At 31.0% G+C, this 18,719-nt stretch overlaps 1 protein-coding gene across 1 annotated transcript; it reads left to right on the top strand.

Moving 5' to 3' along the window:
- Positions 1 to 16,815: 16,815 nt before the first annotated feature.
- LOC108473064 (uncharacterized) lies at positions 16,816 to 17,778 on the top strand. The gene is made up of 2 exons (XM_017774627.2): positions 16,816 to 16,963; positions 17,170 to 17,778. The coding sequence occupies exons 1-2, from the start codon at positions 16,961 to 16,963 to the stop codon at positions 17,557 to 17,559; spliced, it is 393 nt and encodes a 130-aa protein (XP_017630116.1). The 5' UTR covers positions 16,816 to 16,960; the 3' UTR covers positions 17,560 to 17,778.
- The last annotated feature ends 941 nt before the right edge of the window (positions 17,779 to 18,719 follow it).

Consider the following 18,719-nt stretch of genomic DNA (forward strand, 5'->3'; position numbering starts at 1 on the left):
GCCTTTTTAAAAGGGCTCATGACATTTCTACATTCATATAATAACACATCTAGTTAGGAGCATTTGATTCATTTCAATCATAGTATCCTAATTATTTGACACATTCATAACACATCTAGTTAGGAGCATTTGATTCATTTCGATCATAGCATCCTAATCATTTGACATAAGCATAGATATATGGAACCGATTCTCGGTGATGTCCCTAGAATCGGTGAATTCACAAGCCTTAAGCCCTAAGCGGTAGGGTAACAGTGAAGATTTACTGATCTTAACCCCTAGCAGTAGGGAAACAGATCGAAGACGAAGGGTCTTAAACCCCTAATCGGTAGGGTAACAGATCAATTGCAGATCTTATCTCCCAAGCAAGAGGGAAACAGATCGAAGATGAAGATCTTAACCCCTAAGCGGTAGGGTAACAAGCCAAATTTACAAGCCTTAACCCCTAAGCGGTAGGGGTAACAGATCGAAGATTTACGATCTTAACCCCTAAGCAAGTAGGGAAACAGATCGAAGACGAAGGGTCTTAAACCCCTAATCGGTAGGGTAACAGACCGAATTGTAGATCTTATCTCCCTAAGCAGTAGGGAAACAGATCGAAGATGAAGATCTTAACCCCCTAAGCAGTAGGGAAACAGATCGAAGATGATGGGCTTTAACCCCTTAAGCAGTAGGGTAACAAGCCAAATTTACAAGCCTTAACCCCTTAAGCAGTAGGGTAACAGGCTGAAGATTTACAGATCTTAACCCCCTAAGCAATAGGGAAACAGATCAAAGATGATGGGCTTTAACCCCCTAAGCAGTAGGGTAACAAGCCAAATTTACAAGCCTTAACCCCCTAAGCAGTAGGGTAACAGGCTGAAGATTTACTGATCTTAACCCCCAAGCAAGAGGGAAACAGATCAAAGATGATGGGCTTTAACCCCCTAAGCAGTAGGGTAACAAGCCGAATTTACAAGCCTTAAACCCCTAAGCAGTAGGGTAACAGGCTAAAGATTTACAGATCTTAACCCCTTAAGCAGTAGGGAAACAGATAAAAAATGATGGGCTTTAACCCCCCTAAGCAGTAGGGTAACAAGCCGAATTTACAAACCTTAAACCCCTAAGCAGTAGGGTAACAGGCTGAAGATTTACAAATCTTAACCCCCTAACCAGTAGGGTAACAGGTTGAATTTACAGATCTTAACCTCTTAAGCAGTTGGGAAATAGATCGAAGATGATGGGCCTTAAACCCCTAAGTAATAGGATAACAGGTTGGAAATTACAAATTTCTTTTTCCCTGAAATGGCATTGGAGCAGCTAAAAGCCACAGCAGATCTCCTTGAAGTTTCAGAGGATCTTTTCTTCCTGAAATGGCGTTGGAGCGGCTAAAAGCCACAACAGATCTCCTTGAAGTTTCAACAAACCTCTTCTTCCAGAAATGGCATTGGAGAGGCTAAAAGCTACAGCAGATCTCCTTGAAGTTTCAGTGGAAAAAGATCAAAACAAGTCTTATCTCCCTGAAGTTGCAGAGGAGAAGACCGAAGATAGAAGATCTGATATTCCTGTGCTTACAGTGAAGTAGATCCAAGATTTCAGCATGGCATCCCTGTGCTTATAGGGAACAAGTTGAAAACATCAGATTTGGCATCCTTGTGCTTATAGGGAACAAGTTGAAAACAACAGATTTGGCATCCCTGTGCTTATAGGGAACGGATCGAAGATAGCAGATTTGGCATCCCTGTGCTTATAGGGAACAAATCGAAGATAGTAGATCTAACATTCCTGTGCTTACAGTGAAACAGATCAAAGATTTCAGCATGGCATCCCTGTGCTTATAGGGAACAAGTTGAAAACATCAGATTTGGCATCCCTGTGCTTATAGGGAACAAATCGAAGATAGCAGATCTGACATTCCTGTGCTTACAGTGAAACAGATCAAAGATTTCAGCATGGCATCCCTGTGCTTATAGGGAACAAGTTGAAAACATCAGATTTGGCATCCTTGTGCTTATAGGGAACAAGTTGAAAACATCAGATTTGGCATCCCTGTGCTTATAGAGAACGGATCGAAGATAGCAAATCTGAAATTCCTGTGCTTACAGTGAAGCAGATCAAAGATAGCGAATATCGCCTTCCTGAGTTGCAGTGAAGTAGATTGAAGCCGTCAAGAGACCATTTTAAAGAAGATTAAGAACTCAAGACTCGGCGAGCCCTGGCAAAATTGGTCTTTTTGTAGTCTTTGCTCCATTCTCGTTACACGATAATGAGCAAAGAGGGGCAGCTGTAAGACCCAAATTTTGCCTGGGACCCAATAAAACCAAACCCGAATTAAACCTAGCCTATTATCCAGTTACAAGCCTAAACCCAATTTTGGCCCAACCTAATCCCAACCCAAACACAAAAAAAAAAAAAAATAAATAAATAAATAAAAACCTTGGCCACCTACTCCACCACCTTTGTTGGCCACCCACCTTGGCCACCAACTCCACCACCCTTGGCCACCTAAACCACCCCAATCACTCCACTTGTAAAATTTGGCTATAAAAGCCATTCAAGACTTTGTTTTTAGGAGGTGGGTTTTTGGTTTTTTGGAGAAGGATTGTTCTTTGTTTTGGGAGAGGTTTTTTTGTTTTTTTGAGGTGTTTTTTTTTTGTTTTTTTGGAAAGAAGGTTGTTTTTGTTTCTTGGAAAGGCTAGTTTTTAGAGATTAATCAAAGATCAAAGCAAAAGAGGTTTTTTTTGTCTATTCTCATCTTTAGTTCTTTGTTTGTTTATTGTTTTCCTTTCAATTTTATTTTGTTTTTTTATACGAAAGTAAAAATAAAAGTAAAAGCTTACCCATATTTTCATTACGAAAAGGTTTTTTTTAGGTCCCATCATGTAGTATGGTGGCGCCGATGGCGGCCGTGGGGTCCATGACTGAAACAAAGCCGACCAACGGCGGATTTAGGAAAGAGAGAGAAAGGAGTTGAGATCTTTGTTTTATTATTTTATTATTTTACTATTATTTATATTATTATTATTATTTCTCATGTATATATTATTATTTATATTATTATTATATTATATATGCCCTCTCCATATTTATTTATATTATTACTATCATTATTGTTACTTTTATTATTTTTATTTCTAACTACTATTATTATATATATATATATATGTATTATTGTTTGTATTATTATTATTATTATCACCCTATTGTTATTACTTTACTTTTGTATTCTAATATATTATTAATATTACTTATATTTTCATTATTTTTGCTATCACTATTATTATTATATATTAGTGTATATTTTATGTATATACATATATATATATATATATTTATATATAGTATTGTTTTTATTACTTTAATTTAATATTTTTATTATATTTGCTTTTGTATTTCTATATTTATTATTATTATATAATAGTGTGTATTTCTATTATATACATATATATATATATATATATATATTTATATATAGTATTATTGTTTACTTTACTTTAATATTATTCTTATTATCGTTATATCCAACCCAATAATAATTCTTTCATAAAAGTAATATTCCGTATTTGGTAATTCGAGACAATCGTGCCTTAACTTATTGGGTTTCAATTTTTCTCCTTTAACCTAAATAACAGAATACTCTTTTAAATCGCGACATGAGTTTTGAAAAATGCTTATTCTCGGAGATACGAGGTGTTGTGCCCTAACTTCTGGGTATGGCATTTTGTTACCTCGAAATAAGATTTTTGCAAGTAAAGGCAATATTCGGTGTTTGGGAATTCGAGGAAACGTACCTAACTTACTGGGTTTCGATTTTTCTCGCTCACCTTAACTAACTGAATAACCTTTTGAAATACACGAATTTTTATATAAAAGGCAAGCTCGCTCTCGAAAATTCAAGATGTCGTGTCCTAACTTCTTGGATGTGACATTTTATATTGTGAGACGAGAAGGTCCTTAACATTTGAGCATTTTCTTTACAAAGAGGGATCGTATTTTAAATTCTTTCAAGTTTTCAAATTTTCGACACTAAGACACTAATTAATCAACTAGGTACCAATTTTGGGCGACGAGGGTGCTAATCCTTCCTCGTATGTAATCCGACTCGAACTCATTTTTGATTTTCGAGACCGAAAATTATCGTTTTAGTAAATCTTAACTTTTATTAAAATGATTAACTTAAGGTGATCCGATCACACCTAAAAAGATTGGTGGCGACTCTGTTTCGTTTTTTCCAAGTCGATACCCTTTTTTCAAAAAATGGTTACGACACCCGCCTTTGTACCTTCTTTGTTAAACGATTCACCAAATTGCCCTCATCGCTACCATCACGCTTTGTAATCTCCATCATCTCTAGATTTAAACCATATATATTTAAAAAATTCTAAAGCAAAATAAGAAAAAAATTAATTTTATTAAATTTTTTAAGATTTAATGAACCCTAAAGCAATTTTATTTTTTATTTTATGATAAAACATTTTTCTTTTTATGAATATGAGAAAATTATAAAATGAAAATTATAATTAATTATAATTATGTTTAAATAAAATTTTAAATATTTATTAAAAGTTATCTTTCAAAATATTTTTTTTCATTAATGATTTATCGAATTGTGGTGCATAAGACTCACTGATATAAATCTCAAAATAAATTATAACTAAAATCGGACGAAACCATAATTGAAGTCACAAATGTTGTCGCTCATCCGCATCATAAACTAGTGTTTATGTCACGTGTAATTATTTATCTCCTTTCCTAATTTAGGATGATATAAACAATTATAACTAAAATAATGGGCCAACTATCATTTATTAACGTGAAATTCATAAGAAATGATAAACTCAACTCATTATGTTTGATTAACAACAAAATAGTAATTGTAAATAATATGTTCTGCATTATTGTAAAGGTTCAATGATGTTTGCCTTTACAAAAAAAAAATTGTGTGGGTCAACCTTGAGGTTAGATCCAGCCTTTATATGCCGTACTGAAATATTTTTACGTTTCATCTATATATATATACACCAAAAATCCTATCATAAAAATTAATTTAGGTTTAAAATAACATATAATAAATAATAAAATATATAAAATAATTAATAGTAACATATAATATATGTATGATATTAAAACTAAAAAATAGATTAAATTGTTTATCTTATGACATCAACTCGATCAAATACATTATTCATATATATAATTTATGGAAAATAAAGCTTCAATTGAGTGGTAAATTAAATATTTTACTATTACAATTGGTTTGGGTACAAATCTCACGCTATGCATACTTTTATTATTATTTTAAATAAAAGACTAAAGTATCCTCAAATAATGTAATTTATTTTAATTACGGAAAGACATTTTATAATTTTTCTAACCTAGTTGGTGACCTAATTAAAAGTAACACTAACGCAATTAAATATATAATATATATTAAAGTTTTATAAATCGATGTGATGACATATTTTGAAGTTTAAAGAGTTAATACCAATTTTTTAGTGAATTATAATAGGAGGACAAATCCCTAACAAGAATAATACTAGCTTAATTCAAACTCAAATCACACATGTAACGATAAATACATTAACTATCATGCCAATACACGGAATTCAATTAATACCATATTTTATTATTAACATCAAGTTTCAAATTTCAAATTTTAATTTGAATACAAATTTAATTTTTACTGTGATGTATGTGTTATTTCTATAGACATATAAAATGTAACAAACATTTACTATAGTTGTCTCATCCATTTATATATGGATTATAAATTCATTCAATGGATCAAATATGCTATCTTTAATTTTCTTAAGGTCAATTTTCTATTTCTACCTAATATGGTTTCGACTAATTAAACTATGTCAACAAAAATTTCCAAATTTAAAAAGGAGAAGGTAAATATGAGATGGAATTGGCCATTCACCTAATTTTATGATGTCATTTGAATCGCAATCATGTCATTCTCATAATAATCTTCATTATATTTTCGGTTGGGTTAGTTATTAAATTTTTTCATTAAATTTTAAAGTAAATATTTGGATATTAAAATATAATTTAAGTCTTATATTTTTATATTTAAAATTTAATTGTAATGTTTTTTATCTGTTTAAAATTTAGTCCCTCAATTTTTCAAATTTAAAGATTTAAATTTAATTGTTAATATCATTAGATTTTTCTGTTAAATTTGTTAGTGTGTCATTTTTTAAATTGCAAATAGCATTGAAATTAACTTAATTTAACAAATAATTTTAATAGTATTAACAACTTCTAAAAGTTACACCAATATTTTAATCAAAAAATTATTTGGGTTAATCAATGATATTATGAAAAATTGAGGCATCAAATTATATAAAAAGTTGAAGTATAAAGATTGAATCTTAAATTCGAGTGTAGTACAAGGATAAAAGTTGAAATTTGACCATTATTATGATTTTAATTTTGAGTGTAACCTAGGGACTAAAATTGAAATTTGACCATTTTACTATATAATTTAAAAAAAAAGAAGAAAAGGTTGATCTACGTGTCAAAGGAAGATCTGAATTTTTGAGAAATTATTTCATGGACCCTTTTATTGTTTTATTGTTGAAAAAATGGGTTTGGAAAATGCAACGAAAATCAAGGTTTCAATTTTTTTCAAAAACAAGAACTTGATTCAGACATCTAAAATAATAAACACTTAATCAAAATTGTACTTTTTCGATTCATCTAGGATGAAAACTTCGATCGGGTAGTCGTCTTCGCTATCCTCAAGCTCACATCTGCCGAGTGTGGGCTCGCTTCAAATTAGAAAATTTTCCACAAAATTACCAGTAGGTAATTTCACAATTTCTCTAAACTTCTAGGTCAATTTGTAAATAAAAAAATCCATAGAAATCTTTTGAAATAATTTCTTCAAAGAATTTTCTCTCTATAACTTTTCTTGAATTTAAGTGTGAGAAAATAATAACCGATGACTCTTTTTATATAGAGAGCTTAGAGATTCAACTATGATTAAACTTAATCAATTTAATATTAGAGTTTAAATAAGTATTATATTAATTTAATTTTAAATCTATTAAATTAGTAGAATACTTATCTACAAGATAAATATTAAATTAGATTTAATATTAAGATAATCACTTTAACGTTAAATTAAAAAACTATCAAAATAAATATTAAATTAAATTTATTAAAATAATATTATTTTTGAAATAGTTAATATGAAATCAAGTTATCTGGTAGTCTTAGTAGGAATGTAATTCTTCTACTGCTCAACCACTAAAGAACCACTCGCCAGCCATCGGAATGCCATTGTCTCGTTAATGACACAGTCATGTTCGGTGGTGTCATCGTAGGTGTCACACCCTCATGACACCTCGAGCCAGTTCGGCTATTTCAGATTCTGTCTAGGCCAAGACTGCTCGACCGGTCCGATCCTTCCACCAGTTGGACTGCCAGCTCCGTTTCACATACCAGACCCAGTTTGACCAGTTTTTGGGTCTCGATCTCGATTTTGGGTTCTTAGGCCCAAATTTCGATCTTAGGTCTAATTTTCAAGTTTAATTACTCATTGGGTCAATTATTTGACTTGAAAATTAATTTCTAAAAATATCACATTAATTTTAATTAATTTGATTAATTTAATTTTACTTAATCAAAATTAATTTTTCCAAATATCACTTAGATTTTCCAAATTAAATTTTCAAAAAAATTCTTTAATCAAATTCTCTAGTTGAACAATTCTCACGACTGCCTAATTTAATTCCACATTGAATAAATCAACTCAATTAAATTATTTACAAAGTCATAGAATTTCTTATGATTCAAATGCAGTTTGATCGAGCTTTTGTTGAGATAATGGAGGGACCAATCGAACACATACAATTAGACTCGAGTAATTTCAATCATATCCAGAAACATTATTCCGATAATTCACAATTTTCTGAATCGTAGAGTTAGTCCACAAGAAGTACCATGATTCAAAACTCCTTATTGTATACTCTTTACGAAAGCAATTCATCCAACTACTTTGTCCAATGACCTCATCATGTGTGTGTTACCCTCATATGATATGATTGATTCCTTTGAGTTAAATCTGTTCACTAAATACAATCATATTTTATCTCATTGCCACCAATGTGTCTTCTTAATGATTAATATGATCAATATCAACAAATAACTGTGATAAATTACTTGTTTAAGAACGAACAACTCGTGCTCGTGTTCCATATTTATCAATCCACACAATGCCAATGAGAGAATTTCGTTAACTCTTCAATCAATCTATGAATTCTATTGTTGCTAGTAAAGTCATGCAGTACACAAATCATGTGCCTAACATACCGACTATGAGTTCAATCATATTTAGAGCATAAGCCTCCACTTATATCGAAGCACATGAGTTACATATGCATGGTTAGTGACTAATTCAGGATTTTGTTAAATCACAATATGAATACCACAAGTGAATTAATTGACAAACGGATTCAAAATTAATTCATTTTGGGTCCAGTACAATGTATCATTCTTTCAATGAATACATTTATGTCTCTACCCATAGAGTTAACTGCTTTGATAGTCAAGACTAGTCATCTCCCCAATTAGAATTGTAGACAATATAATAATCCTTCTAAGTATTTGAATCAAATGCTCACTTTGATTTTTTTACGAAATTATAGACTCGTTTAGATTATCTACTGAAGTAACTTGTATTTCTCACAATGTAAACGTTATTATAGTGCCACTTATCATCAGTTTGAACTTAGACTATCAATGAGCTAATATTTTCTTGTCACAATATTTTTATGTATGCAAAACATGAAAGACAAAAAAAACGAAAGATATAACTGTGAAATGTGAAATTAACTTTATTTATTTATTCATTGTTCAAATACATAGAAAATAATTTCATGTTTACAACAATATAGACACATTTCCAACAAACTGAGAAATTATTTCATGGACCATTCCCACCACCTCATGTATGATCCTATCCAATTATTTTATACCACATCAACAACTTTTTCCAACTCAAATTTAAAAGAAACTAACAATCTTCATGTCAGATTTTGGGTTATTCAATTACTCATCAGGAAGATTTGATTTTCTTGATTTTTTTCCTTTCTTCATCATTTTCATTGTTAGGAAAAAAAAGGATTTAGGGTTTTAAGCAATTCAACATCTATTCAATTTCTCATTAGGGAGATTTGATTTTCTTGATTTTTTTCCTTTTTTTATCTTCTTTACTGTTAGAAAAAAAAGATTTAGGGTTTTAGGTAATTCAACATCTATTTAATTTCTCATCAAGGAGATTTGATTTTCCTATTTTTTTCCCTTTCTTCATCGTCTTCACTGTTAGAAAAAATGATTTAGGGTTTTGGGCAATTCAACATTAGCAATGGAAGGATTATAGGTTGAGAAAAAAATGGAGGAATTACAAAATGTGGTTCGGTCCTTCTCAAATGATGCAAAATTAGGATCCCATTCTTTCTTGTCAAAGTCCTCTATAATCCTCGCGGTGGCAACGACAGTGGACTAGTGCCAACGATTCTTCCATCGATAGCTACAAATCTCCATACCCATGCGCCCTCAAGTAAGTGGTCTCAAAAAAGTTTGCTCAAAGACTGGTGTTCTAGAAAAGTCATCCCTTGGATTATTGCAAAGTAAAATGATTTGTGATATGGATTTGTCAATATCAGATCTTTTGTTAAAGGTAATTGAAGCTATTTAAGAAGTATTAATAAGCTATATAAACTAAAAAATGAAGCTATTTAAATACTATTTAATCAACACCAAAACACAATACAAGTTCCCATAGCATTTTATTTAGCGGAAATATTTTGATGACAAAGATAAAAGATGACTATATTTCATCATATTATCTGCTTCTTCTTGGAGTGAAAATATAGAATTCAAGTAAAGTCTAGAAATTTTGAAATGTTTAGTTATTTTTTTCAATATTTAATTTTCTCTTGATTTTTCAAAATTATATAGCATAGTTTGGTTGGTAAAATTAATGATTAAAATAGAGTTTGGTTGTGGTTTTCTATTGTTGTTTGATATAATTTATTAATGTGTCAATTCCATATATATATTTTCAATTCAACAAGAATGTCTCACTATAGAAATTTTAAATTGTATACAAATATAATTAATTGATAAAAGAATAAACGTTAGTATGAAAATCATATAGAAATATAATTCATTAATAAAATAATAAGCGCTAGTATCAAATAGACTTGTGATTAACGGTTAGAATTTGGATATCCCGATTACATGTAAGTGATTCCTATAATTAATTGATTAAAACAATTAAGTTCACAAAAATAAATTTTAAAAGGGTTGTTTAATGGGAAAAAATTCACTTGAATATTTGATGTAAAACCAAACATGTTATATATCTACGAATAACATAAAAAATAAATAGCTGACATGAAGTTGGAGCTATTACACCAGTACTTTGTTGCATGCTATTATAAGGTAAATTTGAACAACTGAAACACCAACTGCTACTTGGAGTTTTAAAAGAAAACAAATGGTTTCATTTACATGGCATTCTAGTGAAAGGCTAGCATGTTCGACGAATATATTCAAAATGGGCTTACAATTGACTGAAAAATACAATGGGTTAGGTACTTTTAACCTACATCAGAAGAAAAATGTTAGAGAAAGCATGCCTAGCTAAGCTTGCTTTCTTTAACATTTTTCTTCTACTGTAGGTTAAAAGTTTTAGTCCCATAAAATATTTTTGTATAATTAATGCACGTTATGAGGCGCGAAATACCTTTGGGAGCATGGTTTTGATGAAATTATATATCTTCAGGAATGTGTTTTCGAATAATACTTTGCATTTCATCATCATTATTCAATGAATGGGTGTATTCATAAACGGATTTTGAATCACGTATTTTTTCTCGCTGTCCTTTTTCCTATTAAAGGGGTATAATTTTCATAATTTAAACATGCAACAAATTAATATCAAACATCGAATAATTGAGTTACAAGAGTTGTGTGTACTTCTTTGAAAAACCCTGTATTTATTTTTTTTACTTTTGTTAATCTAATTCGTGACCAATATTGAAAAGAGTCAACGAGTTAAATTCGCTATTTACTACAACGATCAAATTCGTAGGAGCCTAGTCCATGGAATTGACTTTCAATCCTACCATTTAATTGTGTGAGCTATGGACTAGAATTAGGAAGCAAGTCGAGGGATCGACCTGGGGAAGAATTTCGAGGTTGGAATGTAGATATCTTACTTCCATTGAACCTTACAGGTATGACCTATTTGATGTGAATGGTGAGCTTCAGGTCAAGGAGGTCATATTATCACACATCTTTAAAAAATACTATAATGGAGTTATACGTCGAGCTTGTCGAGGCTGATTGATTTGGCCTATCTTCAGCCACTGTTACAGCTAATGTTGAAACTGAAGCTAAAGCAGAAGGTCCTACTACATGGTTGTGTAGTGGGTTCACTGGCTTGTTACAAAGATCCTACTACGATGTCCCTGGACATATATGGGTGGACATTCATCGATCTTCGACATGCCTTACATTAATGATGTCTATAGACTAAAACGCATGCATAGTGTATGGAGTCTTGAATTCCCATTTGTCTCAGATGAGAGTATGTGACCGCTAATCTCTAACGCGCTGTTTAAGTTAGTGCCAAATAGGGACCTATGTCGCATCCTTAAGGTCGCCTGAATTTTACTTAGATAAGGAACAATATGTATATTCGAGAGAGGGACGATCAATAGAGATTATGTGGGTATTGTAGAAACTTAGGGCATACAAAAGAGACATGTTCTGTGTTGAGGGGTACATTAGGGCCTCAAAGCCACCAGTCTTATTTATTTTTAGAGGATAAAATTTATTACAATAGCTTTATTATTCTTGGGTACAAAATTTTTTATTTCTTATTAACTTATGCACAACTTATGTTAGAATGTAATAAACACAAATATTAGTTACAATCAAAATTTGTGGTTCTTTATTGATGTCATCTATATTTACATCGCGATAGATAAGTTTAAAAAATACATCATCAACGTCATCGAGGAGAATGTATGCCGCACAATGATGCGTGACGATCGCTAGGATGATGTATGCGTGTAACTATTACCGAGGGCTCATAAATTGGTTCGTCACCATCGTCATCATTATGTTTGTATTCACCCCTACCCTCGTCCCCATCGTTGCCATCATTTTTATCTTCATCTTGGTCTCCATCGCCTTCCTCTATAATCGAGGGTGATGTTGTCCTAGCCTTCCATCGTGTATTCTCCACTCTAATAGAAGATGGTGGTGCAGATGACCCACCTCAATAGAATAATGGTACGGTGGGTGTTTGAGACACTATTGGTGTGTAAGTGTATGGTATCCCAAAACCTGTATACGTCGACATTGACTTGGGCATTAAAATTAGCATTGATTGCTGGATCAGTGACGACATCGGTATCATCATCGTTAAAGGTACATGTGGCGACATTTAACTCGGTATATGTGACATTATCAAAGTCGTCATGGGGTTATAAAATGCAAGCGACATCGATGCCCCAAAATATGTACCTGCGAGAATGGAAAAACTAGAGAGGTGCAGTGCTTTATAGTGCTGTGCTTGTAACAAACATAGGGTTAATGAAATGAACAGGAATAAGTGGAGTTAACTGATCAGGATATTATGTAAACATAGGACATTTCTTCGATTGGAGTTGATGATGAACCCGTAGTGTGACCATGTCTGACCCTACATTGTTAGGTGGTCATTGTTGCCTCTTCTGACAAAGTTGTCTACTCCTCACCTCCATTGATAGCAGATATGGCTTGTCGGTAATTCTGAACCATGACATGTACTCTAAATAGGTCGCCATGTCCGCTAAAAAAAAAAGTTCTCGGATGGATAAGAATTCTATCCTATGACCTCAAACATCAATGTAGTCTTTGTGAGTCTCTTTCTAGTCCCTGTCGTTCTTCCCTCAAAGGTCCATCTTATGCAACTCATCCATGTGTCGTGGTGGCAGCGAAATTTGTTACCTCCACCCTAACTGCCACATCACCCGATTCGATTCGTACATTTCCATTGTCACGTACTCTATCAATAGCACATTCGAGTCTTACATCCTTCGATTGGCCAACAATTTCAGTAGGATGCAAGATATGATATCGATGTCGGCATATGGCATCCATTAAAATTGAAGTGCACAATTGTAAATTCCGTTATGTACGAAATTTTATTATACAAATCATTGCGCAATTAATATAGGTTCTAAAGAATAAGTAACTAATATCGACTTCTGATCGTTGATCTACTAACAACCTAATAACTTTCATCTAATGAAGTAGTCTCACGTAACTCGGCTCATGGTTCCACCTGTACAAATGATATGTTAGTTCAAACATATAATAAATAAAAACAATTACTATACAAACTACATACTTATTAACAAATAATTTTTACCTTGTCAACAATAGGAACATGTATGGGTTGCTCACTCAAGGATGTAGAAACGATAGTCACTACTAGGCCAACAGCTGCAGTAGGAGCAGGCAACCATCAATTGATATCTTATCCAGTTCCGTAGCCCAACACAACTCCCAGTACAACATGACCAACACAGCTAATCTTCAACTTAGTTTCCTACATTCTTTGAAGTACACTAGGTGTAGTAGCCACCTCAGGCTTATTTTTCTCTAACAATGTCGATCGCGTGCGAAGGAAGCTTCTTAAAATTGGTCTCCAACCACTTCATCCATACCCAACCATCTTCGAACGAGTTTGATACCTTGCCCAATAATGTCGCACAGAGGTCTTCCTCACCGGGAATGATTATTGATCTCGTGACGGCTGGCCTATCCACCGACAAACTGAGTTGTAATACTATGTTCTCGAGTGTGATTATACACTCACAGCATGAAAGATGAAATGTGTGTGTTTTGGGGCTCCATCTTTCCACCAAGGTGCTTATGAGTGTAGGACCGAGTTTGCAGCCATAAAGCATACAAGATGTATGTAAAAATTCCACCTCTTGCAAGTAACCACGAAGTTCGGTGACTGAAGGCATTGCCAAATTATATATAGTCCCCTCCAAAACACGACCATCTGCCTATTTATAACGACAAAAAAATTATTTTAAAATATTAAAAAAATAAATTTAACTTAATTGAAAATAACAAAATTTAAAATTTCAACTTTCCCTTATTACTTGAGCAGCAAAAATATGCTTCTCGTCAAAACGAATTAGAGAGGTTGTCATTTGTGAAAACTTAATTTGAAAGAATAAAATACGAAATAATTAAAAAAAACTAATATTTTTAAACGAGAATATCGAAAAGTTTAGAACAAGAGCTTGAGAAAATTGAGAGAATTTAAAGAGTTGAGAGAATAGAAAGATTTGAGAGAGAAAAAGGTAAAATTGGGTGGTATTTACAGGAAAAAATTTTGAACCATTAGCATTTAAGTTTTTTTACTGTTGGGGGAAAGTGCGTACAGCTAGGCGCGCTTTCTTTTTCTCTACCTAAAAACGACTTATTTTCCTAATTTTAAAAAAAAAACTAAAACCTTGATTTAAAAAAAAAGGCATGTACAGCAAAATTAGTTGGATTATTTATATATAATTTGAAGAAAATGTTTTAAATTTAAAATAATATTTTATTTATAATATATATAAATATAAGTTTAGAGAAAATTTTGAATTGAGGAAAATACAATGTTAATTTAATTACTAAATTAACATTAAATAAATAAATTTTAATAATAAAGTTTTTATTTGTTTTAGGCTTATTGTACCTCTGAAATCTTTCTAAAAAATCAGTTCAATTCTTTTGAACTTTTTACAAATCTTCAAATCGTGAAAATTAACTAACAGTTAAAAGTAATGACAATGTTGACATGGTCACGCCTGTTAAAAAATTCCACGTGTTTTTCCACGATGTAGTGACGTGGTAAAACGACTTTAAAAAGTCAGAAAAAAAAATGTTCCACCGGTTCATTATATGAAAAGTAATAGATAAATAAACACTAAAGAACATCACACACCAAAACTACTACTAGAAGATTCATTAAACGCATAAAGTAAAACATCATCAAGAATATCACATCCTGTCCTGGCCCCATGTTTCAATCCTACAATCTCCTCACCTTCGCTAAAACAACTTAGCTCGTGAAAAAAAGCACAAAACTTGTAAAAATAAATGCAAAATATTAGAAAAGCTTGAAAATATACCTTTAACATTAGAATTTGTCTCAGACTTTGCTTTTAGCTTTTTTGATCGTTTATGTTCTAACAGTCAGCGATGAAGTCAATAATTTCATTCAGGTTCATAATTAAATTATACATATTTACGATAGTAAAAATATAATTTTATTATTTTAATTATTTATATCTTTATAATTTTTAAAAATTAAATTAAAATTTTATCATTTTATAAAAATTAAAGTGTAATTTTATTATTATTAATTTAAAATTTATAAATTATAATAAGACCTAAATAAAAATTTTCAAATATGTTTCAATTTTACTAACCTCCTAACTTTGCCACTGCTAACAACAAATAAAAGGAAACTGTTTACAAATGTGAAATGAAGACTTCTTCAAATAACTAAATTAAGATAACTCTCCTTATTTAGTGTATTTCTTCCTACTCATTCCCCTTTATACTTATCGATCACCAAATCTCAATTTATAGGCAAAAGTATTAGAGTCGTAAACTAAGTTAAACTATAGTTTTGGTTAACTATAATTTAAGTAATTAAAATCTAAATTATCACAATATAATAATATAATATAAAACTCCTAATTATTTTAAATATTTTATCAAGTCCAAACCCCATCAAAATCTTATATACCATCCACCCCACATCCCTTTTCTTTTCTTTTTTTTCACGTCAATCCTTAAAAAACTCCTAAATTCCTAAAATGGATAAATCCTACAATCAGTCCTCCATAATGTCAAATATTCAATTTAATCCATAAAACCAAATCAAAATTCAAATTAATCACGAAATTAAAATAAAAATTGAAATAAGTAGAAAATTCATCTTTGGAAATTTTGAGACTCATTTGCTATGAAATCCAGATCAAGTGTTCCATATAAAATTAGGTGTCATAATAGTTTGTGGACACAATTAGTGCATTTTAAAATTTAGGTACTAATTTAGAGACGTCTAGTACAATTAACTTATATATTATTTTTATTAATATTAAGATTTAATTTTTATTATTTTAAGTTTTATATTAATATATTATTATGAAATTGATTTTAATTATATTTTAAAAAGTATTAAATTAATTTATTATTTATAATTTTATAATATCATGTGCGTAGCACATATAATTAAAACTGTGTATTATATCTATATTTATAAACTCTTAATTACGTTACTGTCATAAGTTAATTAGACACCAAATTAATTGATAAATTATTAAAATACTCTTTTACATACAAGATAAGATATATTATAATGGAGGTGTTTATTTTTATTTTTACAATTTAAAACAAATCTATAAAAATTCAATTACACTAAAACATAAACCCATATGATAAATGAATTTTAAACGTTATGATATCAACTAAATCATTATTGTTTTTATAATAACTTTTAATAATTTAGCCATATTGTATGTGCTAGATAATTTAGTTTACATTTTTTATGTAATATATATTTTGGGTACAGACGTAATAACTTTTGTCTCGCGCATGCGTACAAAATAAAATATTAGTAAGGACTACGGATGCAGTACCATCATAACTGATGTGACCAAATTTACCTAAACACAAAAGAACAGGTAGGGTTGCCAGCAAGGCACCAGCCTCCAAGTTGCCAACGGTGTTGACGGTCGGCTCTATTTTGTATTTATTATTTATTTCGTCAGTACTCGGCGGTAGGGGTGTCTTAGCTCAGAGCAGCTGCTTATAAATTTGTCTCCCAAAATCCATCCTTCTCGTTATCTTTCATCCACTTTTATCCCTTTTTGTGATTCTTTCTTTCTTTCATAATATGGTATGATTCTTTCTCTTATAAAGTTGCCACCTCTCAATTACTTTTGATTTTATGCATTCATGTGTCATTTTTGGCGATCCTTTCTCTTTCTCATAATATGCTATGATTTCCTTTGTTTCGGTTTCAGATAATTATTCTAGTAAAAAAGCTACCTAGCTTTTACTTGTCTCAATTAATTTGAACCTTTATTTTCCCTTATAATACAGGATGTACTTGAGCGTATGAAAGCTGATCTGGAAAAGATGAGAGAGGAGAAAGCATGCATGGAAGCATGTCTAATAGCTGTTGGAATCGAACTAGAAGAGAAGAAGAGAGTGCTTTCGGAGTATAAAGCCATGGCAGAAGTGGCTGATGATTTGCTGGGCATAGTCATGGAAGAAGGCGGTGATAACGTTCACATCGGCGAGGATCTTGACGAGGAAACAATGAAGGAATTAGTGGAGGCAGCTATGAGAGAATTCACTGAAGCGCTGGTGGAAGCTCAATCTCGGGGGATTAGCCCTGCATATGGCAGAAATGATGGAGGGTATGAGGGTAGTTTTGGCGGTGATGACTCCGAAGAAGCCGGTGGAATCAATGGTGGCCATTTTGAGTAGGGCTGGCCGAGGGGATTTTGGGGTTTGGATTGAAGTTGTGATATGGAGTTATGTAGTATACTATGAGTGATCGTGTTAACGTGTTTTAGTTTGGTTTTTGGGGTTTTAAGGGTTTTTCAGGTGTTAAACCGTCTTTGCGTCAAACTTGTTGCTTTGATTGTGTGGCTTTAGTTTCATGGTTAAGCAAATTTAGAAGTTTTAATTTCTTTCTCCATTAAATATTTAGTAATTAATTTATTTGTTTGGTTAAGAAAAAATTATTATTTTAATATTCTTTTCATAATTGCAACTTTGTTAATCACAACTATTATATATTCATAAATGTAATTAGTAAGTTTGGATGTAAAGGAGATCTTATCATAAATTCTGCGATTAGCAAGCAAATTATATTTAATTGGTTGAAACCTTGAAAGGTGATATTAAAATTTTATAATACTCATAAAAAATTTATTGAATAAATAAATAATATTTATTGAATTAGAATATTACATTTAAACCAAATTATAAAATTAGAATACTTATCTCTTAAAAATAAAATGAGAATACTCTTTTGAAGATACAAGTAGAACCATATCAACATACATATAATTAGAATATATTATCAAATGCGAAATTTCTAAAATCTGTCATTGAATCATAAACTCATTAACGAAATTAATTATTTAATCATTAAATTTCAATATAGCAGATAAGTTTCCAAATTAGTTAAAACCTATCAAATATAGAATGTGTATTGAAATAGATAAGCTAAAGATGAGATGGTATTGCAGGCACCTAATAAATAATAATGTGGTATATAACATTAGAAGAAATGGCAACCATACTATCACAATCACTTTTTTCTTGACGATGTTATAAAAATATAAAGGCCATGTTATTTTAATGATGAGTATTAGATTGCATGTACATTTGCTAATACATCTGAATTGATTTTTTAAAATTATAAAGTTTGTGTTAGAAACTTTGTAACTGTTAACTGTTGTTCTATGTTTTGTAGTAACATTGGGTATAACAATTCTTTTAAGATAGTCAAAGTTTTTTTTGTTGAGTTGGCAATTTTAAGTGTTGGTCGCAGCAAATGTAGGTCGTTTTTATGTCTGGTGAAATTTAGGGAGTAAAAGTTAATTTAATTAAAAAAATAAAATAAAAAATTTGAATTT

The sequence above is a fragment of the Gossypium arboreum genome, chromosome 11, assembly GCF_025698485.1.
Source record: "Gossypium arboreum isolate Shixiya-1 chromosome 11, ASM2569848v2, whole genome shotgun sequence".
Taxonomy (NCBI): Eukaryota; Viridiplantae; Streptophyta; class Magnoliopsida; order Malvales; family Malvaceae; genus Gossypium; species Gossypium arboreum.